This window comes from Erythrolamprus reginae, chromosome Z, assembly GCF_031021105.1.
Source record: "Erythrolamprus reginae isolate rEryReg1 chromosome Z, rEryReg1.hap1, whole genome shotgun sequence".
NCBI lineage: Eukaryota > Metazoa > Chordata > Lepidosauria > Squamata > Dipsadidae > Erythrolamprus > Erythrolamprus reginae.
The window spans coordinates 117,959,114-117,985,272 of NC_091963.1; the positions used below are offsets into that span (position 1 = coordinate 117,959,114).

At 45.5% G+C, this 26,159-nt stretch overlaps 1 protein-coding gene across 1 annotated transcript in view; it reads right to left on the bottom strand.

Moving 5' to 3' along the window:
- The window catches only part of PRR12 (proline rich 12), a 50,299-nt gene extending 24,140 nt beyond the window's left edge, over positions 1-26,159 (bottom strand). Inside the window, 5 exon segments of the mRNA XM_070729367.1 lie at positions 407-1,007; positions 9,030-12,520; positions 15,647-15,808; positions 16,802-16,914; positions 25,758-26,159. Of these exon segments, the coding sequence (XP_070585468.1) occupies positions 407-1,007; positions 9,030-12,520; positions 15,647-15,808; positions 16,802-16,914; positions 25,758-25,843 (4,453 nt within the window). The 5' untranslated portion in view covers positions 25,844-26,159.

A 26,159-nucleotide genomic window follows, 5' to 3' on the forward strand; every position in this document is an offset into this window, starting at 1 on the left:
TTTATTTTAATTTTCGGAGTTTTTATTTTTATTTTTGGCGTTTGTATTAAACTTTCTAAATAAAAATAATAAATTATTTTTAAAAATATATTATTGTGAGTTGCCTAGACTGCACGAGAATAGGCAACTGTATTAGTCCTATGAGTAAATAAAATAAATTTCACAAGATGCAGTAGTGATCGTACAATGTCAACTTCTAAAACCCTAGAAATGTTGCTAAATGTCGCTAAAAGGAAACATCACCTAGGTAAGGCGCCCCAAGTCCCCAGAGAGGGGCAGCATATAAATCCAAACAACCAAACAACCCAAACACACACATCATAAAACGCTATCGTGTAATGATAAAAGGCAGAAGTCACCAAAAGTAAGGGATGCCATGATCCGAATGTGTGGCGCAAGCACTCACCGCTGGGCTCTCCATCTTTGCGGTCAGTGGGATCATAAAGTGCCGAGATGGCCGAGGAGATGCTTTTCTGCAGGTCTTGGTTCTTGCTGACAGAATCTTCCTCATCTGACGAGAACGAGGGCAACGTCTCCAGGTTGCGTTTCAGCTCCTCATCAAGCCGTTTGCAGGGGCTGGTACAACTCATGACCAGCCCAGCTGCGTCTCCTTCGGGCCCATCCAAACCGCCGGATAGCATCGGTGGTGCCATGCTAAAGGGAGGTGGGGGCTGGGAGGATGCAGCCGATGGCAGGTGAGACGTCTTGGACGGGCTGCCTGCGGAAGAGACCACGGGGGCTGTTCCACTGGAGGTCCCCATGGTCGCTACTGAGGAGATGGCGGTGGAAGGCAGCGTCTGACGCTTGCCCGACTTCAGGAAGTCCAGGAAGGAGGCCATGAACCCTGACTTCATCTCAGGCTGCTTCTCTTCCACTTCCTTGATCTTCTGCTTGATCTTCTCTCTCGTCTGGTTGCTATCCAAGTTGCTCTCTTGGGTGGGCTGGTGTGACGGGGTGGGAGCTTCCAACTGAGATCCCTCCAAACCTTTGGGGACTGGCAGTTTGATCTGGGGAAGAAGAAGGGATAGGAATTGAGGGGAGGGAGGAGATGGACAGCCATTTCCTGCCCTAGTGGTCCTATAGGGCCAGACTATCCTACCGTATACCGCCCAGCTACTGATAAGGGCCTACGGGGCTGGTCTTCTCCGGGTCCCATTAACCAAACAATGGCAACTGGCGGGGCAGCGGGGAAGGGCCTTCTCTGTGGCGGCTCCAGCTCTCCAGAACCAGCTACCCTTGAGATCTGTACCCTCCCCACCCTACTGGCCTTCCTCAAAGCTACAAAGACCTAGCTTTTCCAGCTGGACTGAATGAGGTACCATCTAGATCCGGCCATGAGAGATATTGAGAGATATGTATGGGTTTTACTTGGGTTTTGTAGTTATTTTTTAATTGTTCTTTTAAATATTGTTTTTATTTGTTGTAGACTCCTTGAGGAGTTGGGCAATATATGTTAGATTAATAAAATAAATAAATAATAAATAAATACGATGCCCTAGTTATCTTTTCTTAAGGGCCTTTTTTTCCCTTAATTTTTTCTCTCTAATATCACCAGCTTTTCTATGGACCTTCAATCAAATTCAGATAAATGCAAATGAAGGGCACTATACACATACCTTTTTTTTTTTTTTGGCTTCCAAAATTATATAAATTAAAAAAAAGAATTTGGGTATTTATATATTTCCCAAATAACTGGTGGTAGATGGAAAGAGCCTAAGAGCTCTTAAGAAAGAGCCTAACAGTCTTTTAGGCATTATCAACAGCTTATATTTGATCATGTTTGGTTCAACTTCACTTTGGTCCTTTCTCTAGACGTGCCGGCTGATGGAATTATGGGAGCTGAAGTTTGCCAGGTTTGAACAACCTCTGAGACTAGGCTGCATTTAGCATTGCTCCCTTCTGTGAGGGTAATCCTTGACTTACAACAGTACATGTAGTGGCTGTTCAAGGTTAAAATGGCACCGAAAAAAGCGACCTATTACCGTTCTTCACAGAACGGCTGCAACATCCCCCCCATGGTCATGTGATCAAAATTTGAATGCTTGGCAACTGCCTCCTATTAAAGATGGCTGAAGTGTCCCAGGGTCACGTGATCACCAGGAGCCAGATTCACTTAATAACCAGGTTGCTAATTTAACAACTGCAGCGATTCACTTTACAACAATGGCAAGAAAAGTTGTAAAACGGGGCAAAAACACATTAACAACTGCCTCACTTAGCAACATAAATTTGTATTCCCTGTACATATCTATTCATACACTTTGTTCAACAGCAAGCCACTGCCCCCTTACTATTGTTGAACTCTGGCAGACGGATACACGAGACCAGCCATTGTCTGCTACAGCACTCAGAGAATCTTCTTCCTTTTTCAATACCTTCTTTTCAGCCAGTGACCCAGCCCATGTTTATTCACTTCTCCTACTAGTTGTTTATCAGGGTAGTAAAACTGATTTTCTTTTGGATTATTTCCAATATTGCACGCCTGCTTTATGGGTGGTGCATAGAAAAGCAGAGGATAAATAAATAAATAAAACATGAATCCATTACTGTTATAATTTTACATAGAAGCAGGGGCATCCGAGATATAAAAATTCTTTATATCTAGGGAATTTTAAAACAACAACAACACCCTACTGATTTGTTTGCTGTCTGACTGACTTTGGGCCAATTACTCCTCCCCCCCAGCGCAAACCACCCCACAGGGCTGTTGTTGCGGAGAAAATAGGAGAGGGAAGGAGTATTAAGAATGTTTGCCACATTAAAACTCCCTTTTTAATCCCTTAGAGCAGTGTTTCCCAACCTTGGCAACTTGAAGATATTTGGACTTCAACTCCCAGAATTCCCCAGCCAGCGAATGCTGGCTGGGGAATTCTGGGAGTTGAAGTCCAAATATCTTCAAGCTGTCAAGGTTGGGAAACACTGCCTTAGATTCAGGGCAACTGGATGGAGCTGAGTATTTAATATCCAGGTGCCCTGCTTGATGCTATGTATGCTGTGTTCACAGAAGATATTTTCTTCTTTGTGCTCTACCTAGGAGAGAAACATCTGCTGCTACCTAGGATTGAACTGCCAACCTTCCAAGTGGGAGGCGAGCATCTTCACCACTAGGCCACCACACTCTGTGATATTAAGCTACTTATAAACTAATAAAAGATAAATAAAATTGAATGTGTGTTTGTGCGTGTATAACATATTTTTGCTGATAATGAAAAGGAAGGGAGACTAATATAGATATGTAATTCAAGCTATTTTTCTCTCATTAGCTATCCATACCCTTACTTGGACATATATATACTGTATATGGGTATATATATATACCCTTTGTACCAGGGAGTGGCTATATGTTTTTTCTGTTGGATCACCCTGGTACTGGGATTTGAACCTGGAGAATCTGCCTGCATATATATATATGCAGGCAGACTCCCCAGGTTCAAATCTCAGTACCAGGGTGATCCAACAGAAAAAACATATAGCCACTCCCTGGTACAAAGCTGAAGGGATCAGTTCCTGTGGTCTAGAGGTTGATACTCTGCTTTACAAGGCAGACGCTACAGGGTCAAATCCCAGTAAGGGTATGGCTAGCTGATGAGGCCAGAACATGGCCGAAATAGCACTATCCTAGTCTCCCTTAATTTTAAAATATTCAGCAAAAACATGTGATATATATATATACTGTATATATATTGTGTATATACATATACATATTTTGCTGATAATGAAAAGGAAGGGGGACTACTATAGATCTATTTCAGGCTTATTTGCCTTCATCAGGTAGCCACACCCTTAATGGGATTTGAACCTGAGGCCTCTGCCTTGTAAGTTGCAGTGTATTTGCATATACAGTGATCCCTCGATTAGCACGGTCTCGATTAGCGCGAAACGCTGCAACGCGGTTTTTCAAAAAATATTAATTAAAAAAATAAAATATTAAAATAAAATATTAAAAAATAAAAAATAAGTCCACGCTAGTTCTCTCTCTCTCTTTCTCTCCCTGTTGCCGGCGTGGTATATGAGAGAGAAAGAGAGAGGCAGAGGTCGGGCGCATTATCGGGAGGTGGAGGCGGCGTGGGGACGCTGGGTGCCGGTTCCCTGAATGGAGACCGCCGGCCGCTCAATCGGGCCGGCAGGGAACAGAATGGAGCCTTCCGCGGCGGGGCTGGTAAGGGGGGGAGCCGAGGGGGGAGCCGAGCCCAGCCCCGTGGCATTCGCCTTCCTCCCGCCCGCAGCCGAGACTGATCGTGGGCTCCTTCGCAACCTCGGAGAGCTTCCTGGTTTTCGTGAGCTTTCATGCCCTGGAAGCTCTCCGAGGTTGCGAAGAAGCCCACGATCAGTCTCGGCTGCGGGTGGGAGGAAGGCGAATCCCCCGTGGGCTCCGTTACATCTTCCGCTGCCAGCCAGGCCATGCTGGCGGCAGCGGAACAATCGCTGGCTGTCAACTTTTCTTTTTAAAACTGGGCAGGAGCTGACTTGCCTCCCCAGTGCTAAAAAGAAAAGTTGACAGCCAGCGCTGCGACTGACGGAATGCTGAGCCTCCCGTTTTCTCTCCCCCCCCCCCCTCGCCCCTTCGCCTCCCTGTGTTCCTAGGAGAAGTGCTGGGGATTGAGGCAAGACAGACCTTCTGCTCCTCACCAGCACTTCTCCTAGGAACAAAGGGGGGCGAAGGGGCGAGGGGGCGGAGAGAGAACGGGAAGCTCAGCATTCCGTCAGCCGCAGCGCTGGCTGTCAACTTTTCTTTTTAAAACTGGGCAGGAGCTGACTTGCCTCCCCAGTGCTAAAAAGAAAAGTTGACAGTCAGCGCTGCGACTGACGGAATGCTGAGCCTCCCGTTCTCCCCCCCCCCCACCTCGCCCCTTCCGGTTTCGGCGTTCGGCAACGGAGTCCGGCGCTGGGGCCATGCGGGGCCGCTCATCCAGGGGGGCGTGGACTGGCAAGTCGCTCTCCTTTCTCTTTCTTTCTCTCTCTTATACCACACCGGTAACAGGGAGAGAAAGAGAGAGAGCGGAGGGCACCTTGCCGGTCCACGCCCCCCTAGATGAGCGGCTCCGCATGGCCCCAGCGCCGCCCAGGCAGCTTGCCGCTTGCCGTATTGCAGCGAAGGTGAAGCAAGGCTCCAAGCTGCAATACGGCAAGCGGCAAGTGATCTTGGGGTTTCCCCTTTGCCTGGGCGGCGGGAAGACCAAGGGAAGGTTCCTTCAGCCGCCCAACACCTGATCCGCTCTGCAGCGCGGCAACGGGGAAACCCCATCTTCGGCTCCTCGCTGCTTCCGCGCTGCGGAGCAGATCAGCTGTTGGGCGGCTGAAGGAACCTCCCCTTGGTCTTCCCCGCCGCCCACACGCAAACTCCACCATCTGCGCATGTGCGGCCATGAAAAAATGGCGCACATGCGCAGATGGTGGTTTTTACTTCCGCATCCAGTATAACGCGGAAATCGGTTAGCGCGGGAGGTCTTGGAACGTAACCCCCGCGCTAATCGAGAGATCACTGTATATGCCTTTCAAATTTGCATACTGTTGATACATCTATCAAGAAAGGACAGCAACACAATACCAGGAAGAAAAGGCACAAACCAAAAAAATTGTGGCAAGATTCAAACAATCCAGCTGCACTTGAGCGCATAAAATCGTAGACCATCTACTGGAATCCTGGTGCCCTCACACAACCTGTCATCTACTTGCCTCCCCAACTCAATGAATCAAAGCAAGTCTCTAGCAGGTGTTCTAAGATTACCATTACAGCTGTGCCTAATGCCCTCAATAGCGTGTCATTCCATAGCACTGATCTGTCATGGTGGTGTCTTGCTCACTGGAGCACTGCTGCTGCCAACATTAGTCTCCATTAATTTTGTTTTGTGGCAGTCTTGTTCAGGGTGCTTACATCCTTAGCTCATTCTTACCTATCTTTACAATAATAAGCAGGATGGAAATGAATAGACTTAAATACCAAACAAAATAAACTACTAATTTTCAAACAAACAAATCTTTAGCTGTAAAAACTCATAGTCTTATACCAGTTCATTTAGGGACTGAAATTACAACAGCAATGAAAAAAGCAACTTATGAGCATTTTTCACATGACCCGTTGCAGCATCTCGAGCCATTTGAGCAAAATTCAGACACCTGGCAACGGAATATTGCAGTGTCCCTGTGTCATCTGATCTATTCTTTGTGACCTTTTGCCAAATATAGTCAATGAGGAGATCAGAATCACTTATCAACCGTATTACTAACTTAACAACTATATTGTGATTCACTTAACAACTTACATATTGTAAGTCGCCCTGAGTCTTATGACAAGGGCAGCATAGAAATCAAATAAATAAATAAAATAAGCCGTAGCAAGAAACATCATAAAGCAGGACAAAATTTACTTAGCAATTGTCTTGCTTAGCGACAGTAATTTTGGGTTTAGTTGTGGTCATAAGTTGAGGACTACCTGCATCAGCAAAATGATTATATCCCAGTTACACCCTCAACTGAAAATTGAACCTAAACTTTTCTCTTGATTCTTGCCTCCCTTACCCAAAACCCAGCTGTTGTGCTAATGGTAATAAAAATACAGTGGTACCTCTACTTAACAATGCCTCTACTTTAGAACTTTTCTAGATAAGAACCGGGTATTCAAGATTTTTTTTGCCTCTTCTTAAGAATATTTTTTACTTAAGAACCCAAGCCCGGAAAAATTTCCCAGGAAATTTGAGAGCGGCACGAAGGCCCGGCCAGTTTCCTGCCATTCCCCATTTAATCCCGACCATCTCGGGCTTTTCTGGGCTGCTAGAGGAACCTTTCGGTGGCGCTTAAGGAGACTTTGGAAGTCCAGAGTGAACGGAGCATTTTCCTTTCTCTGGGCGCTTGGAGAGGGAATAAATTTCTGCCAGGGCCCGGAGAAAAGAAACACTCCTTTCGCTCTGGGCAGTGACTCTCTTCCTCCTTCTCTTCCTCCTCCTGCTCCCACCCAAATTCCAAGCTTTTATTTCTTTCCTAATGGGTTTGCACGCATTATTTGCTTTTACATTGATTCCTATGGGAAAAATTGCTTCAACTTACAAACTTTTCTACTTAAGAACCTGGTCACGGAACAAATTAAGTTCTTAAGTAGAGGTACCACTGCACGGGTATTCGACTTATAACGGAGCCCATGATTTCCATTCTAAGTCATGACAATTGAAACTCAGGGCATTCAACATAACCCAGGAGTGAGTTGCTATCAGTACAGTAGAGGGCAGCCCACCAGTAGCGAATGCTGCGTGTGCAGCTCCAGTTCTCTTGCGTGCTTGCCTGCGTCCCAGAAAACCTTTGCTCTGTGTGCATGCGCAGAAACAAAATCTCATGACGGGACACATGCATATGCAGGATTTCGGCGATTTTTTTTTTGCTTCTGCGCATGTGCAAAGCAAAATAATCGCCGAAATTTCTCGTGCCCACAAACTCCCCCTCGCAAGATTTCAGTGTTTTTCTTTCCTGCACATAAGCAGAAGCAAAAACACGCTGGGACGTATGCACACACGTACATGAGAACCAAAGCTGCGCATGGGGCGCATGGTAACAGCGGTAATGGGACTCCGCCCCTGCCAGACTCAATTTTACAACTTTGTAGTAAATCCATGTGTTCTTACTGCCAAAAAGGCTGGAAACCGACAAAACATTGTAAACTCTGAATCATGTGACCGTGGAACCCTGCAACTGGCTGTAAAAGAGAGACAACTGCCAAGCATCCAAAATCTGGTAATGTGTGCGTGTTTGCAGCCACTGAAACTCCATTGTAGCTTCCAATGCTCACTAAGCAGCTGGTCATTAAGTGAGCACTACCTGTACAAACATCGATATCTCTGTGAAAACCACCTGTACTAATTCAGTTCCTTAGGAAACAAAGTCCTGAGCTATTATTATATGTATCGCTATTGGTCATGTACGAATAACTCTCCAACTTCACTGATGCATCACCACAGATAACCTGAGACCTAAAATATCTATCCCATTTTTTTTTTAAGAGAGCCTCAGTGGTGCAGTGGTTAGAGTGCAGTACTGCAAGCTACGTCTGCTGATCACCGGCTGCCAGCAGTTTGGCAGATCGAATCTCAGTAGGCTTAAGGTTGACTCAGCCTTCCATCCTTCCAAGGTCGGTAAAATGGGGACCTAGATTGTTGGGGGCAATAGGCTTACTCTCTGTAAACCGCTTAGAGAGGGCTGTAAAGCGGTATATAAGTCTAAAACAGTGATGGCGAACCTATGGCACGGGTGTCACAGGTGGCACGTGGAGCCATATCTACAGGCACGTGAGCTGTTGGCCATAATTCAGCTCCAACGTGCATGTGTGTGCTAGCCAGCTGATTTTTGGTTTGCACAGAGGCTCTGGGAGGGCATTTTTGGCTTCCAGAGAGCCTCCAGGGGGATGGAGGAGGGCATTTTTACCCTTCCCTGGCTCCAGGGAAGCCTCTGGAGCTTGGGGAGGGTGAAATACGAGCTTACTGGGTCCACCAGAAGTTGGGAAACAGGCTGTTTCCGGCCTCCAGAGAGACTCCAGCGGGGTGGGGGAAGCTGTTTTCACCCTCCCCAGGCATTGAATTAGGTTGTGGTCACTCATACATGCGTGATAGTGCATGCCCACGCTCTTTCGGCACCCAAGGGAAAAAAGGTTCGCCATCACTGGTCTAAAAGCTATTGCTAGTTTTTAACAGGCAGGTGTGTTGTAATTCTGCAAGAGAGCACACCCTTTGCTAACACAGCTTAGATTAAATTCTTATTATCAACAAGGACAAAGGCTCAGATACAAGTAAGTAGGAGAGACTTGTACTTGATACTCGTCAGGGACAGTGCAGTGGTCCCTGACAGTGGTCAGGGACAGCGCAACAGCTGTTTTAAGATAGACACGCGCGGCCTTCCTCCAATTCCCTTACCCTTGCATTCTCCATTGGAAATCTCTTTATTGAGCCAATGTTCTGTCACTATTCTTCCTACCTTGTAGTCTTTCCAAAATCCCCTCTCTTACCCTCAAGCGTTGCACACCTCTCCTCCTCAGACTCCCATCTTACCTTGAGTGGTTTGAGGGATTCCAAGCCTGTGCCTGGCTCAACCCCCTCCTCCCCCGCTTTCTTGCCCCTCCCTCTTCCCCGGCCGCGGGGCTTCTTGGTGCCATCATGAGCCACACCGTGGGGGGATTCAGTCAGGGGCCGGATGCGGGGCCTCCCACGGGGGCGGGGTGGGCCCTCCCGCTTAGGTTTGGAAGGCTTGCGACCTCGCCGCTTGGGCCCCTCCATGAGGCCGCTGTTTGGTGGGCAAAAGTCTATGTCACCCATGGGGCTAAGGCTGGTCCGGTTTGTCCGGCAGCTGGAAATGAGGTCAGGAAGCAGATCAGGCAGGCGGCGGCTATTGAGGCGGATGTCTGCGGGGACATCCTCCTTGTCCTCGTCGTCTTCAAACTCGTACTCCTGGGCATAGTTTTTTTTGGGAGGTTGGAAAGACGGTTCCCGTTTTTTCAGCAAATGGAAGGAGGAAGTCTTCAGCAACTTTTTGGGCTTGGAAGAGCAGAAGATTGGCGAGGTCAGGCCTGACTTGGATTCTGAAACAGGCGCTGTCCCGTGCTGGCCAGACTGAATGAGCCCCAGTTGTTCTGTGTTGACGGTAGAAGGCAACTCGTGTTTGACTGACACTGTGTCCAATCCCAAGTGCTGCCCGTCCCCGCTTTCCGACTGGCAGTAGCTCTGGTAGCCTTGTCCACCAGGCATCATGTCGTAGCCTCCCCCTTTCATTCCTTCACCCCTTTCCATCCCCTGTGTGCCATCATCCGGCTTAGGGAACTCATCCCCGGCACAGGGAGGGGGCCCGAACATGTCCTCCATCCCAGGGAAGAAGCTACGGTCTTCGTCTTGTAACAAGGAGTCTGGGAAGCAGATGGAAGTGAGGGGGACGAACCGCTGCTTGGCTCCTTGAGGACTGGGGCTTTCAAACTGGTCCTTGCCTTCAAGCTGGCCTTGAGGAACTTGCTGAGTGGAGTCGGGATCCAAAGTGGAATCGGGAAGGAGATGCTGTTGACTCTGCACCGCCCCGCCTTGTCCGAGGTGGGACTCCAAGCTCAGCTCGGGCTCTAAGAAGTCCTGGATCTCTTGGGACTGGGAAAGGTTGCCTTGGGGCATCACCTCCATGCCCTCGGACTGCATCCTTTCCGACTGCAGCTGTCCTTGGAGCTGGGGGGACTGCTGTGGCTCAAGGAGCTGGGCTTCCATGCTCTGGGAACGGACGTGGGCCTGATGGAGGTGGGCTTCCAGGGCCTGCATCTGAAGCTGCGGCGAGGGGGCTTCGGTCTGGTGCATACGCTGAGGTTCCATAAGGTGGACGTCCAGTGGGGTGCGAACCTTTCCACGGGAGTGCATCTGGCTTTGGGTGTGAGTGAGCACCGATTGGAGGAGCTGGGACTGCTGCTGCTGTTGCTGCTGCTGCTGGGAAAGGGAAAGAGGGGGCAGGTCGGGAGGGGAGTCCATCATCAGGGTCGCCCCCTGCTGGCCGGCCATTAACCCGTGGGACTCCATGGGGTGAGGCTGGGAGGCGTGCTCAGGAGTCTTCTGCAAATAAGAATGGGCCTGAGAGATTTCTTTACTGCCTGAATCCATGTGGCCACTCTGGAGGTGCTGCTCCACCGACTTCTTCATGTCTTGCCCGTAAGAGTCTATGGAGCCAGCCTGATGGCTGTAATGGACCACGGAGGTGGCCAGAGACTCTGGAGTGGAACGTGTGTGGGAGTACTCCTTGGACCTCTCTCCTTTCTTTTTGTCCTTTAAGCTTTGCAAGGACATCTCCAGGCCTTGGTTGTCCAGGTTAGAGTTGGTCCGGATCACGCTCTGCAAGTGGTAGCGCTCTTCCGTCTTGCTCAACTCGTAGGCCATCCCTTTCCCTGCCCTCTCCTCGCACTCCACCATGCCTTCAGTGGGCACCCTCGGCGGGCTCTGCGACTGCAGCAAGTGCTGGATCAGGAACTCTTCGTCTTCGGTTCTCTCCGATGACAGCAGGTCCGAGTCTGCCTTGGCTTTGTTGTAAGAGGACGCTCTCTCCAGCCCGCCTTGGGAACCCTGGTAACTTTGTGTGTGAGCCGACTGCATGAATGAAGGAGACAGTACGGACGTGAGATATTTCTGGGTCTGGCCGGGCGACGCCACGCTCTGGGGCCGGTTAGTAGTAGGTGACTGGAGAGGCCGGATGATTTGGGAAGGACTCGAATCTGGAAGGTTCTGCCCGTGGGAGTAGCCGATGGACTGGCTGTGCCCTGGCATAGCTGGAGAATGGCCAGTGCTGTAACTCAACGATGGGCTGGCTGTGGGCATCCCTTGGGAATGAGCTGGTACATAGCTTGGGGTCTGGCTGACAGAAACATGGGGCTCAGTCTGAACACTGTACCCAACGGACGATAAGCCTTGTAGCTGCTCCGGAGAGTAAGTCTGATTTTGACATGTCTGCAGCCCTTGCCCTCCTTGCCCAGCTTGGCCCTGCTGAGCTTGCCCGCTGCTGGAATAACTCTGAGCTTTGCTCACACTTGTGAGGTCCTGGGCTTGGTTGCTGCTGAAGCCCTGGGAGGCCTGGCTAACCGAAGAGAGATTTTGTGGCTGGCTGACGGAGTAACTCTGCGTTTGGCTCATGGAAAGGAGACTCTGAGGCTGGCCGGGCGAATAGGCCTGCGACTGGCTCGCAATGACCGAGCTGGGCTTGGGGGTGGATGAACTGTAGTTGCTTTGGCACTTGGGCGTGGCTGTAGAACGGGGCGGTTGGCGGGAAGCCGAGTAACTCTTGGATTTCGAAGAAGAGGTGGTACCAGAGTAGCCTGGAGACTGAATAATGGGGCGGTAGCTTTGAGAGGGCTCTTGCCGCGTGGCCTGGGAGGTCTTCTGCTGCTGGGAGCCCTCGCTGCTGGCGGGGGACTGGTCGCCAAGGGGGCTGCAGGAAAGGCTGGAGCGATGGGGCATCTGCTGGTAGCTACCCCCACAGCTTAAGTAATGCTGGAGAGAATGGGCAGCGGGCAGCTGTGGCTGGGCACTGGAAGGTCTCTGGTAATGTTTGATCACGCTATCTTGCCGGGGGATGGCCCGCTCGATGGAGGAGGCCGGGGAACTGGAGAAGACCGAGGTGTTGTAAAGCTGGGATGTCTGGTCAGATGGTCCCAGCGAGGAGGACAAAAGATTGAACTGGGAGGGGAGGTGGCGGGAAGCTGATTCTTGAGCGCTACGATACGCTGAGCTCTGGGAGGGCAAGCCGGTACCCAATACCGCACTGCCCAGTCTGTCAAAACTGAGGGACGAAGGGACACTGGGCTGAGAGGACTTGATGTGAAGTAGAGGGTCATGGGGGGACAGTAGGCCATTGGATGTGGGGCTGAAAGTAGCATCCTGGAGTGTGAGAGATGATGTGACTGGGAAGCTGCGGCCACTGAAAGAGGCTGGATGCTGGTAAGCAGAGAGCGCTGATGAGGAAGGGAAGGTGCCAGAACCTGGAAGGGCCCCTGAGATGAAGAGCTCAGCGGGGGCTGGAGTGTGCATGGCTGGAAAGAGAAAAAACAAACAAAGACAGAATATATGTTTAGGTGCTTTGATATGACGTGCCAAATCAAAAGCGTATCCACAAAGACGGTCTCAAACTCACAATTATTACTGGACAGTACTGATTATGATTGGTTATGATTGATTAGACTTGTATGCCGCCCCTTTCGGGAGACTCGGGGCGGCTCACAACAGTGATAAAAACAGTACATGATGACAAATCTAATAATTAAAATCTAAAAATAACAATAGTACATATACAAGTCTAAAAACAAGGAACCCCAATATATAAAAACATATCATACACAAATACTACATAGGCAGGGGGAGATGTCTCAGTTCCCCCACACTTGACGACAGAGGTGGGTTTTAAGGAGTTTACGAAAGGCAAGGAGGGTGGGGGCAGTCCTAATCTCTGGAGGGAGCTGATTCCAGAGGGTCGGAGCCACCACAGAGAAGGCTCTTCCCATGGGTCCCACCAGACGGCATTGTTTAGTCGACGGGACCCGGAGAAGACCAACTCTGTGGGACCTAACCGGTCACTGGGATTCGTGCGGCAGAAGGCCGTCTCGCAGGTATCCTGGTCTGGTGCCATGAAGGGCTTTATAGGTGATGACCAACACTTTGAATTGTGACCGGAAACTGATCGGCAACCAATGCAGACTGCGGAGTGTTGGAGTAATATGGGCATATTTGGGAAAGCCCATAATTGCTCTCGCAGCTGCATTCTGCACAATCTGAAGTTTCCGAATACTCTTCAAAGGTAGCCCCATGTAGAGAGCGTTACAGTAGTTGAACCTCGAGGTGATGAGGGCATGAGTGACTGTGAGCAGTGACTCCCGGTCCAAATAGGGTCGCAACTGGTGCACCAGGCGAACCTGGGCAAACTACTCAGATTGGACAGTAATGGTGAAGGATAAGACACTTAATCTAACCACAAGTTAACTAATTAAACTGTTTCGTTCCACATGTTACAATCAAAGAAATAATCATGTTATGGCTTAATGTAGTAATCAGATTTATACAAAATAGGAAGATGATGGCTGAATTCCCATAATGTGCTGAATCACAAGCTACCTAATCCCATTTTAGCCTTGCCTAGCATTCCGTAAAATTCACCCACTGCATGCCAAAGAGTTGATAAAGCATGTTTCCTAATGTCATACAATTATAAACCTGTTCCCTCATCCCCCCAAGTGCCTAGCTAGGGCAGTTAGGCTCAGGCCATATCTTAGTGACAAAGCACAACTTTTCAAGCAGAAAGTTCTAAATTTAATTCTGAACAATGTCCATTTAACTAGGCAGGAGAGGATGCTGGCTTAAGACCTTGGAATTATATAGCCAGTTCAATGGGGCTAGTTTAATAATAGGCAATCAGGGACCTTGCAGTTACTTTGGAGTGCAAGTTCTATAAAACTTCTGACTGCTATACTGCCTGGGAATAAGAAAACCCAATCATATAGAGAGAAACAGATTGCCCTTCCAAGATGGGTGGATCGAGAATCTGACTTAATGCCTGAGTTTGCCCAACACAATTAAATAAGTAAATTAAAGACCCGGCAGATGAATTTGCACTCCATGCTAAGGTGAGCTTTAATCTTAAATTTTTAGCAAGTTATATGAACCCAATCTTTCATTATTTTATGCTTATTTATTTGTTTATTAAATTCGTATGCCACCCATCTCACTATCCAAATATTCAGTCCATTATGAAAACTAAGCAAATGGTTAATTCAATAACGTTGAGTAAGTGCACTCAATATTTCACTTTGTTCATTTATTTGCCGATTTATTATGAACCTTGCTTCAATTACAATATGGTATATTGTAAGTGACTTATAAAGTGATGTATAAAACAACTTCACAAAAATATCAAGAAAGTGTGAGTTACCAGAAGGGCCAGCTACTCCCACACAGCGGTAAAATCCAGCAGGTTCTAACAGGTTCTGGAGAACCTGTTGTGGAAATTTTGTGTAATTCGGAAAACAGCAAATACCACCTCTGGCTGGCTCCCGGGGGGTGGGGGTGGGGTGGGATGGAGATTTTGCAGTATCCTTCTCCCAGAAGTGGGGAGGGAATTTGGATTTTGCAGTATCCCTCTCGTTCATTCATTCATTCATTCATTCATTGGATTTGTATGCCGCCCCTCTCCGCAGACTCGGGGCGGCTAACAACAGTGATAAAAAACAGCATGTAACAATCCAATACTAAACAACTAAAAAAACCCTTATTATAAAACCAAACATACATACAAACATACCATGCGTAAATTGTAAGGCCTAGGGGGAAAGAATATCTCAGTTCCCCCATGCCTGACGGCAGAGGTGGGTTTTAAGGAGCTTACGAAAGGTGAGGAGGGTGGGGGCAATTCTAATCTCTGGGGGGAGTTGGTTCCTCCCATGCCACACCCATCAAGCTACACCACGCTCACCAAGCCACACCCACAGAACTAGTAAAAAAAATTGGATTTCACCACTGCTCCCACCCAAACATACATTTATTTATTTAATTATTCATTCATTCATTCGTTCATGTGGCGGCCCCGACTCTCTGGAACCAGCTCCCCCCAGAGATTAGAACTGCCCCTACCCTCCTTGCCTTTGTCGTCAGGCATGGGGGAACTGAGACATCTCCCCCGGGCATATACAATTTATGCATGGTATGTTTGTATGTATGTTTGCTTAGTAAATGGGGTTTTTAAAATATTTTAAATTATACTTATTAGATTTGTCATGAATTGTTTTGTTTTGTTGTGAGCCGCCCCGAGTCTGCGGAGAGGGGCGGCATACAAATCTAATAAATAAATAAATAAATAAACAAACAAACAAACAAATAAATAAATTTATTTGTTTATTCATTCATTCAATTCAATTCATTCATTCGACTTCTATGCCGCTCAATCCCGAAGGACTCAGGGCGGCTTACAGCAACGATATAAACACAACATAGATACAAAATGGTAAAAAGAAGTTGAACATTATCTAACATCTCACACATAGATACCAGATACCTGCCATAAAGATATATAATAAGGCTTCCTACAAAAAATCTGCCCAACTCTTGACCCCAAAGAAAAGGCCCCCACAGTTCCTTCCGTGATGCCGGCAGAACTCCAGAGACGACGTTACCTGTTTGCCAGGATGGAGTGCGGAACTGGGACAGCAGGGAGGAAGCAGAGGGGCCTGGCTGTGGTGCCCGTGACTCTAGAGCTGAAATGAGGTTCATGACCGAGGCGTCGGGGGTGGCACTGCTGGCATGATGGAGCCCAGTCTCGAATAAGCCAGAAAGACCTAAGAAGGAAACGGAAAGAAGAAGGAAAGAAAAGATGTGAAGCTAAGAATCGGTGAAAAGGAGATGATAGATACAGCAAAAAGAAAACAGGAAGAGGTTCATCACAGGGGACAGGCAAGAGAGCCTACAAGCTGACAAGCATTATGCCTGTCAGAGGAACCACAGAGAGACAAGACAAACATTAGACATCAAAAGACACAGCAACTATAGAATACTTGTTTTAGTGCAGAAGGGAGGGTTGCAATCAGTCAAAAGCCAGGCACATAGGGACAGAAAGGGGGGCAGGGGAATGAGAAACTATTGATTTAATAAACATCTGGTAAAGAAGAGAGAAGAGTCAGGCAAAACTGAATCGAAGAACATATAAGGAACTGGGCTTTTTTTCTGTGTGACAGTAAAACCAAGCCTGGATCTTAGAGAATTTGAGGGACTTGGGGACAAAGGTTCTCTATCTGAGCAGTATGTAATCTTTTCACATCTTAAATATGGGGTACAGTTTAGGTTAATCAATGCCAGAGCAGTTTGAGTCTGAGCTGGAAAGAGAATTAAACAGCAGAAAATAGAAATGCCCCCCCCCCCCCCCAAAATAAAAATATCCAGGCTCCTAGATGGAGAACAGAAAAATTAAAACACGAAAGGGTCAACCTCCCTTAATTTCCCATCTGCCACTGTTCTGGTTGATCAGTCCAACCTATGTTCTGGTTAAGAAAAGATACATTGAGTCCCCGGAGAGAGGCTGCATATAAATCCAATTAGTAAATAAATAATAAATAAATATTTAAAGTATTAACTTGGTATCTTGGTAACACAGAGATTACTCTTGGAATAAAAGAGGGATAGAGAAGGCAAAAATAAATAAAGTGAAGCCGAAACAAAAGCAAAATTATCGTGAGCGTTTCCAGATCTGCAGAGAGGGAAGGTAAGCAAAAGTGAGCTGGAGAGAGAAGAAAAGACATAGCAGAAAATATTTATTGGCAAGACAGCCACCATACCTGCTGGGTGATGGTTTGTGGCATAGCCCTGCAGAGGATGAGGAGCAGCATATGCTTGGCGGTGTAAAATATCTGTGTCTGGATGTGAGCTTCGGGATCCGCCATACACCAAGCTGAATGAGAGAGAAACGAGGATTCAGACACGGCGAGAGAGACCGTGGGTCTTGTAATGTGTGCCACACTCAATATCTCAATTTGATCTTCAAAGATCAGCAAAAGCAGGCTTGTTTTCTTGCAGACCTGTGAACTGAACCAAGAGGAACTAGGGGAACAAGGAGAGTCAATCATTCGGGAAGTATTGATTTTTGAGTGTAAAGGAGTATGTAATACTTGTTTACTTCTAAAAGTTCAGATTCTCTCTTCATCTGTGTCCTCTTTACACCTTAAGCAGTTGTGAGCATCACTCCGTAGGTGTAAACGTGGGCTTATCAATACCCTTCATTTTCAAGATGAGCAAAATCATGATTTTGGCTATGATAACCTGCAGGTGGTTATTATTGGGAAATAAGAAATGCATAAATGCATGATGCAACTTTCTTCCCCTGTTTTAGATGCTCAGAGCAAAAACCTTCTTTGCCTGCACATGATGAGGAATTCACATATGCAGGAAAGAAGACTGGAATGTGTAATAAATAATGATGGAAAATGTAATTCCCAGGCCTTGGTTTCCCAACGCCTCGGTATCCGAGCTCTAGCATTCCTCCTCCTATTCCCCTTGTGCAGGGAGACCCAATTGCTTAGCCCAGCAGACAAACATGCTGACATCCAAGTCCCAGGCACCCCCAATATTTTTCTTGCCTTTAACTGCAATGCAATCTGCTCAGACCTCCTTTGACTTTTGTACATAACCTGCCATGGTACAAGTCAAATATTCCCCTAAATAAACTTCCCAAATATTTCCCCCCTATTTTGTGTTATTAAAACAAAAGACACAAACTTAATTCCTAGACCAATTATGCAGCCCCTGATAGAAAATGGTACATCCAGGAGATCTTGCATCTGCTTTCTTACATTAAGATTTCTGCTTTTCAGTTTCTATGGGTTTCTAAGAAGTCCCGTGGAACTAACTGATCCTGAAAACCCTAGCACACCACTTATGGAAACACATATAGGTACCTGTCTGAAAATCCGTGGTGCAAACTACTAAATCCACTCAAATAATGTGTCACCCTGAGTTCAGTACTCTGCCTGCATATGCAAATATATTAGCCTTCTCCAACCTGATGCCCTCTATTTATGAGCTGAGAAGACAATTTCCAAAATTTCCAGCTATAATTCATTTCTCAATTTAGGGAAGGCGAGAACAGAGGACTACACTTGCAGCCAAGCTGTGTGGATAGCATTTAAAAAAAAAAAATCAGGTGATTTTATATGGATCTCTCTTTTTAAATATATGTCTTTAAAACAGGAGATCATTTCCCCCAGCTCTTAAAAAAAGTATCTATAGAGAAAGTTTCAATTCTACACATCTAGCTATTTCTTCTAGACTACCTTTGGGAGCTATCTGTGTATATAATTATATGCAGTGCCACCACTCCCATCCTTCCAGCACCAAACCAACCGGGCACCGTTACTTATTCTCTGACTGTGTGTTGAGGCATGTGCCACAATTATGCATGTGCTGTGCAAGAAATGCAGGAAGGGCCCTGGGACAGGAGAAGCCGCACGGGGTGGTGCACCTCTCTGCAAAGAGGAACAGAGGCAGGCATGACTTGCAGATGACTTGCTAAAAGCTAAACGTGCCTGTCTCAGGAATGCAACTACCTGCAGGAAATTAAAAAGGCGAAAAACGAAAACCAAAAGCTTGCAAAGAGCGGAGAAAGTTATGAGAGCAGAATGAGTGCTGATGGAGGCCAACGGAACAGGCCGCTTTCTAAACCCTGGTTGCTGTCCCTGTGGTGAGACAGTGGACTGCACACAGCAAACTGGAAAGAGGCATTCTGCAAAGGGTTACAGTAAACAGGAAATAAAGGTATATTTTCATTCATACAGTGAGATCTCACTTCCTCCCTTGCTACAATGCACTGGATCAATATTGGAATGTAAAGCATAAGGGGAAAGAAGGGAGCAAGAGATGGTTGGGGTATAAGAGGTGAGCACATCAGTCTTGGCATCCACAGGAAAACTTTCTATTTCCCATTATTTCTCAAGAGGAAAAACCTAAGTTAACGAAGAGACAAAGCAAGCACCTGAACAACAGCAAAAAATGTAGATGCTTATTTCAATACCTGACATTCTATTACCCATTAGGTATTCTGTATCCAGAGGTGTACTGAAGGGGAAAAATGTGGTTTTATTTCAATTTCATTGTATTATATTTTTTACTGTTAAATGGTTCTGCAATTGTTATACAGCGGTCCCTCGATTTTCGCGGGTTCGAACTTCGCGAAACGGCTATACCACGGTTTTTCAAAAATATTAATTAAAAAATACTTTGCGGGTTTTTTCCCTATACCATGGTTTTTCCCGCCCGATGATGTCATACGACATCGCCAAACTTTCGTCCATCTTTAATAAATATTTTTTTTAATAAACTTTAATAAATAAACATGGTGAGTAATAAGCTAAATGGTTGCTAAGGGAATGAGAAATTGCAATTTAGGGGTTTAAAGTGTGAAGGGAAGGCTTGTGATACTGTTCATAGCCAAAAATAGTGTATTTACTTCCGCATCTCTACTTCGCGGAAATTCGACTTTCGCGTGCAGTCTCAGAACGCATCCCCCGCGAAAATCGAGGGAACACTGTATTTACTTTCACAGACATCTCTGATGAAATAGATAACAATTATTCCTGAACATAAAGTGGAGAAAATCCTCAATTAAAAAAAAAAAAAAAAGCTTCACAACACTACAACCCAGACTTCTGAATCAAATATCTTCCTGTTATCCTGTTATACAATTCCTGCGATCTTTTGCATTTTTTTTAATATACTGTAGTACTTAATGTCCTCACTGGTAAGAGACGATGGGAACTGTAATTCAATACATGTATAGTACACCAAATTGGGGAGGAAATTGCCCTTAGCCTTGGATCCTTACACACAGAAAATAGATTCACACTAACGGTAAATAGCAGAGTTTTAAACCAGAATGTGGTTCACGCATAATCTTATGCAATACATCATAGATTGCAAACCACAAAACATTATTATCACACAACACAAGTAATCATACTGAGTTAAATCCGAACAAGTTACATTCTGGTTTAAATGTGAGATCAGATTCTTCTCCTACCCCACAAGAATACAAGTACACTCTGAATTAACACCAGCTTTTATCACTCAGTGTAACTTGGAGATGGAAATGACAGGCACATCTTACCACCAAGCTGGAGAGGTCTATGCATTTTAACACATCATAATAAACATATCTAAGCGCTATGTCCCCCAAAAAACATTACAGTATTCCAAACTAAGAAATTATTAATGCAATTGAGTGCCTTTTCTATGCTGACTCAAGAGCATGAAAAAGTGAACAGAATAATAACTGTTTAACCTGAACTACATATTCTAATCCTCCAATTTCTTTAAAAAAATTAAATAGCCACTTGAGGATAACCTCCTCTACTCCTTACCTAGGGTACCTTGGCCTGAAACAATAACTTGGCTTCTTCCACTCTTGAAAAAAAATATTTCTGTTATTCTTGCTTTCAACATATGAATGGTGACCATCAAAGATGTGGGCATTCAAACAAAGAGTAGTTTCTGAAGGTATGCAATCAGTTCCTTGCAAAATTATGCATCCACAAAAATTAGCAGCAATATGCAAGTAATATAAAAGAAAGACGTTTTGCCATTTCCCCCCAAATTCTGGAAAAAAAATAAAACCAGAAAGCAGGAATAGAGGAAGAAAAGTACCATGGAAACATTCCAAGAGTTAGGCAAAATGTTTTATAAGACTTATTCAAATAATTTTTGGTGTCATGAGGACTAGGAACAAATGCACAATCATTTATATCTATCGTTATATAATGTATATAATATTTATACTAGTTATTTTTGAGTCAGTATTTGAATAATCTCAGTGGGTTTTTTTAATGTACTAATTACAACAATCCCAGCAATAGATCAATCTTAGATAGAATATATGACTCATTAGAACATAGTAGCAAAAAGATCTAATTGTATTATGTATGCATAGTGATATCATAGCATACTATGATTTTTAAGGAAAGAAATATTTATTTTGGGGGATCCAAAATCTATATACACGCTGGTAAAGCATGCATGCCGATATCAATAACTCTATATCCTAAGGCTCCTAGGAAATTTGGGAAGAAAAGCATAAGCCCTTAAAGGGCAAGCAAAAAATGGGAAAAACCGTAAGACATGAATGTCTTACGGTTAAACTGAGAAGGTCGCGTTAATTTTTATTAAAAAACCAAGATACTTCTTCTCACACCAGTTTTCAAATTGAAATTGCTAACAGATGTTAACCTTGATGCTTAAGAGGTACCTTTAGTACTCACACCATAAAGTAAAGGGAAAGGAAGCAATTTTCTTTTCTCTAATTAGATCCTAGCCGCCTGACCAATGAGTGTACAGTATTAGTATGTTTTATTGAGTGAATGGTGATGAATGTTTTTTAAATCATATTCGAGCTTTTTCAAGCCTTTTTAGCCATATTAATTGGATTAATTTAGATGTACTGTATTTGTTATATAGTTTCTGATATATTGTGAGCCGTCCCTAGTCCTCGGAGAGGGGCGGCATACAAATAAAATAATAAAATAAAATGAAATAAAAAATAAATAAAAAATAAATAAATAAATAAATTAAATTAAATTAAAATAAATAAAATAATAAATAAATAAATAAATAAATAAATAAATTTTAGTACATGGGATGAACATAAATGTTGTCGACTAGGATTGTCAAACTCCTGGCCCGTGGACTGGATACACCACGTGCTGGCCACACCCACGCCCGGTTTAGCGAAGGGGGAAAAAAGTCCCGATAAGTCACGTGACGTCACTGTGACAACTTCAGTTTGACCCCCCTGTGGTAGACTAATGACACTTATTTCCAAAGCTACATAAAACACATCCATTGACCTAACCCTAGAACCAACTTACCTTTTACTCAGAAGTAAAGAGAAAAAGGTCAGTCCTGAAATCTCCCTGAACACTCTTGCCCTTTGACCTAACTGCCAGCTTTAGACTGATGAGGCCTTGCTGTATGGAAGCAGAAAAGGAGCAAAACACTTGTCAAAATATATATTATGCACATGCTGTGATGTACCTTTTTACATAAAACTTACTATACAGTCAATAGAGGGCACTGCATCCAACATTCACCTCTATTCTCAAAAGTAAAAAAGCCTTTTTGATCAAATTCAAGGAAATAACTCCACTCCGCACCTTTTGAAAGGAGCCAAGGAGGAGAAGATACACACGGAACTACAAGCTAGATAATGGAAGTATGTGCAAATAGTCCTTGACTTATAACAGTTCATTTAGTGACTGTTCAAAGTTACAACAGCACTGAAAAATAATTTATGATCATTTTTCACAGTTATGAGTGTTGCTCACGTGATCAAAATTCAGAGGCCTGGCAACTGAAAGATATTTATGACAGTTGCTGTGTCCCAGGATCATGCGATCCCCATTTGCAACCTTCTGACATGCAAAAGTCAATAGGGAAGCCAGATTCTCTTAACAACTGGGTTACTAACTTAATAATTGAAATGATTCACTTAATAACTGTGGCAAGAAACGTCATGAAATGAGGAAGGACTCGCTTAAAACCGTCTCACTTGGCAACATAAATTTGGGGGTCAATTGTGGTCATAACCTATATTTTAATATACACTAGCCCCCAAGGTCTCAATTTTTTTCAATGCCTTCCCTGACTTACAAATGTAACAGTAACAGAGTTGGGAGAGACCTTGGAGATCAGCTAGTCCAACCCCCTTCTCTAGGGATTCGAACGGCCAACATTTCTAATTGAGAAGATCAGTTTCTTAGCCACTGAGCTACCTAGTCAGGTCTAATACAATTACATTAATAAAATACAACTACAAATTTATCTGAACTGATTGATGGATCCCTGTTAGACAAACCTTGTCCCAGAAGGACACACAAAAATGGAGGGATATAATTTAAGGAGACCAGTTGAAAAACGTTTCCTCCAGAGAAGAACTGTAACAATCAGAGAGTTATAGGCCAAAATTTGCCTTGTACATTACAAATATGCTTATGCATATGAAAGAGCACTGTGTTTATTTGGTTTTCCTCCAATTCTCATTTCAGATAGAGGCACATTTTAAATTCATGCCTGATACAAAATTAGCGTGGTTGAACTCTGCGCGTAAGCCCAAGGTCTTTGTACTAGCTCATCTGCGATATAAGGCCTTGCTTGTTTTGACTCCAGCTTCAGTTCCCAGAAAAACTGAGGGCTCTGATCCTCAAAGCTCTGTAAACTAAGCCACTAGACCTCACATTGTTTCTATCAGTGCTAGGTCCCAGTTTTCCTTTCATAAAATGCCAGGTTTATTTTTTCCCCAAAGGTTTGTCATTATTCCAGACTTTTTCATCATGTCACCTTCCAGATACACAGGAATCACAACATCTAGAATTCACAATTACTCATCTGTAGCTGGGTGGCTAGCATTTCTGAATGTTTTAGTCTCAACACATCTGAAGGGGTCCATGTGATAAATGTTGCACTATGCATTCTACTGGTGCCACAAACTCATTTAAACATGCATGTACAAAACCATCTGTGTAGTGTTAGCCTATCAATACTCCTAGTACTCTAGTCCTCTCACCCATCCCACAAATTATTAGCATCATATTGCTGCATATGTGGATGCTAAAATAACCATAAGAGGCATGACAGAGGCCTGGTATTACCCTCAACATATCCCTGTGGCAAGGCACACTTAAATCAAAATTTGTTACTCCTTTCTGATCAATAATAATACAACACATCACAACATCAATACAATGCATGCAGCCTTAGGGGAAAGAATCAGTTTGTTTTACGTTGTGCTTAGGATAGCTCCCCCTGACCTGGCACCCTCCAGATGTATTGGATGGCAACTATTATAACCTCCATTTGTGGTCCAAAACACCTGAAGGGAAGGCTGAACACCATAGCAGGGAAGTCTGACCTAGAACAGAGAACAAGATGTATTCATAATAATCTCTTTCAAACATAAAGCATAGATTCATATAAGATAGTATCACCTAATGTCCTCACCTATCAGGTGAAAATGCAAATTATAAATATGTTAAAATACTATAGATATTGCAAAAAAACCAGATGGGTGTTGGACATTAAAGATCATTCTTATGAATGTTAAAATGTGATACTGAGGATTTAAGACTTAAGATTATTCAGAAAGCAAATCAGAGTTAATAAGATTCCAAATTCTTGGGTCATTTAGGATGGAAGCCAGGATGAACTTACCAAAGATTCAGATAAGTATATGGGCCCTACACCAATAAATAGCTACTAAGTTAAGAAGCTGCTCTTCAGAAAATCTACAACAACAACAATAACAATTGTGTCTAGTAAACAAAAAAGTATGAAAAAATTATGTTTGGTCATAAGAACTTGATTTTTTATATTTCTATATGAATAGGGAGATCAGATTTGTATATTGTGTAAAGCTTTAAAAAATCTCATTTCTTATACATGGAAAGAAGAATCCAGCCACTAAAGTTTAGAATTTTACATCAAACTCTCAATCTCTCCCTTGTTAAACCTATAGGATTTTGGGGACCACTCTTACCTGCTGTATCTCTCCTCTGCAAAATATGTCCTTACAGGCATAAATTATACAAACCACTGTGAACAAATGTCCCAATTTACAGGAAACATAAAGAGAGAGTTACAGGCCTGCAGCTGCTTACCTGATACACACACACAAGGAATGGGAATACCCAGAGTTCCCAAAGTCAACAATTTCCTTTTCACATTTAGCAAGAAAGACTTTCCTGTCACCAGCACCATCTACAAGAGCTGACTTACATTCAGCAGTTTGAAGACTCCTTTCCACACAAAAAAAGAAAGCTAACCTTTCCTACTCTCATATATTGGTGGAAAAGATGCATGTTGGAACAAACAGGAGGATACATATGGATAAAGCAGATGCCTCCCATAGTTCCAGAGAGAAAGAGAGAGAGAGATTTTTTCTCCAAATGTCCAATCTCAGGAAAGGAACACTAGTTTTCCAAAATAATGTTGATTCCCCCCCCCTCCCAGATTAATTTTCCTGCCCCAAACCATGAGGCCAAAGCTTATTGCTTTGTCTCATATAGAGATAGGCAATGCAATGCAATGTCCTTCATGTTCTAAACAGGGCAGGAGAGGTGTCCTCCACGGGGCATCTCACTAATGAATGCCCCACTAGGGGTAGAAGAAGAGAATCCACAAAGGCATCACACTGCGACTCTCACTCACCCTTCACCTGCAGGGAATCAAAGCACTTTCTCCCTGCAGGGCTTACCAGGGTTGCTGTGCAGGAGAACTGAGCATCGAACCACCTTTTCTTCCTCCTCTGCCCTTTGTACACGCATTTCTTGTCCCAGGTCGCTACTGCCCTTGCTTCTACCAGCGCCCAAGAGGCTGCCCACCTCAGCCAGGTCCCCCCCCAACACCCCCCCCCCATAGCGCCCAGAGAGGATTGCACACGGGCTGCCGCCTCTCTCCCACCCTTCTTCCTCTGCAAAAGATGACCCTTCCAGGGCAGGGGACGGCCCCGAGATCGCACCCCGGTGCCATGCCGCTGGCAGACGAGCCGGGTCCCGGAGAGGTTGCCCGGGTTCTGCCCGCCACTCTCCCCCCTCGATCCCACTTCCAGGCCCGGGGAAGGGAGGCCTGTGCAGAAGCTTGGGAGGAGAGATGGTGCCGTGCTTGATCCCCGCCAAGACCGGTCTCTCCGGCATTGCCCGGGAAAGGGGGAAAGGGATCCCTTTCCCTCCCCACCACCACCACCCCCGGCGGCCTGACCTGGCCTTGGCCGAGCGCTCGTAGCTCCATCCCGGGCCGGCGCCCAGCGGATCCCCGAAGCCAGCGCTGGGGTAGTTCCTATCCATGGGGAGTGGGCGCCGGGGAGCGGGCGCCTGGGGCCGGCCGCGGTCCGTCGGTCGGTTCCTCGACTAGTCGGGGAGCTTCTGCTCCTCCCCCCGCGGCGTCGGTCGAGGGGGGGCGATCGGGGAGGAGATCGGGGAGGGGTGTCCCTCCTCCTCCTCCTCCCCCCCCTCGGCCGCTTGCACTCCCCCACTCGGCCTCGGCTCAAGCCGCGGGCTGGCGCTAGCGCTCGGGCGGCTGGAGGAGGCGGCGGCAGCGGCGGCGTTGGCGAGCCTCTGGGAGGCGGCTCATGGTGCAGCCATGTTCGCTGGGCGTCTGTCT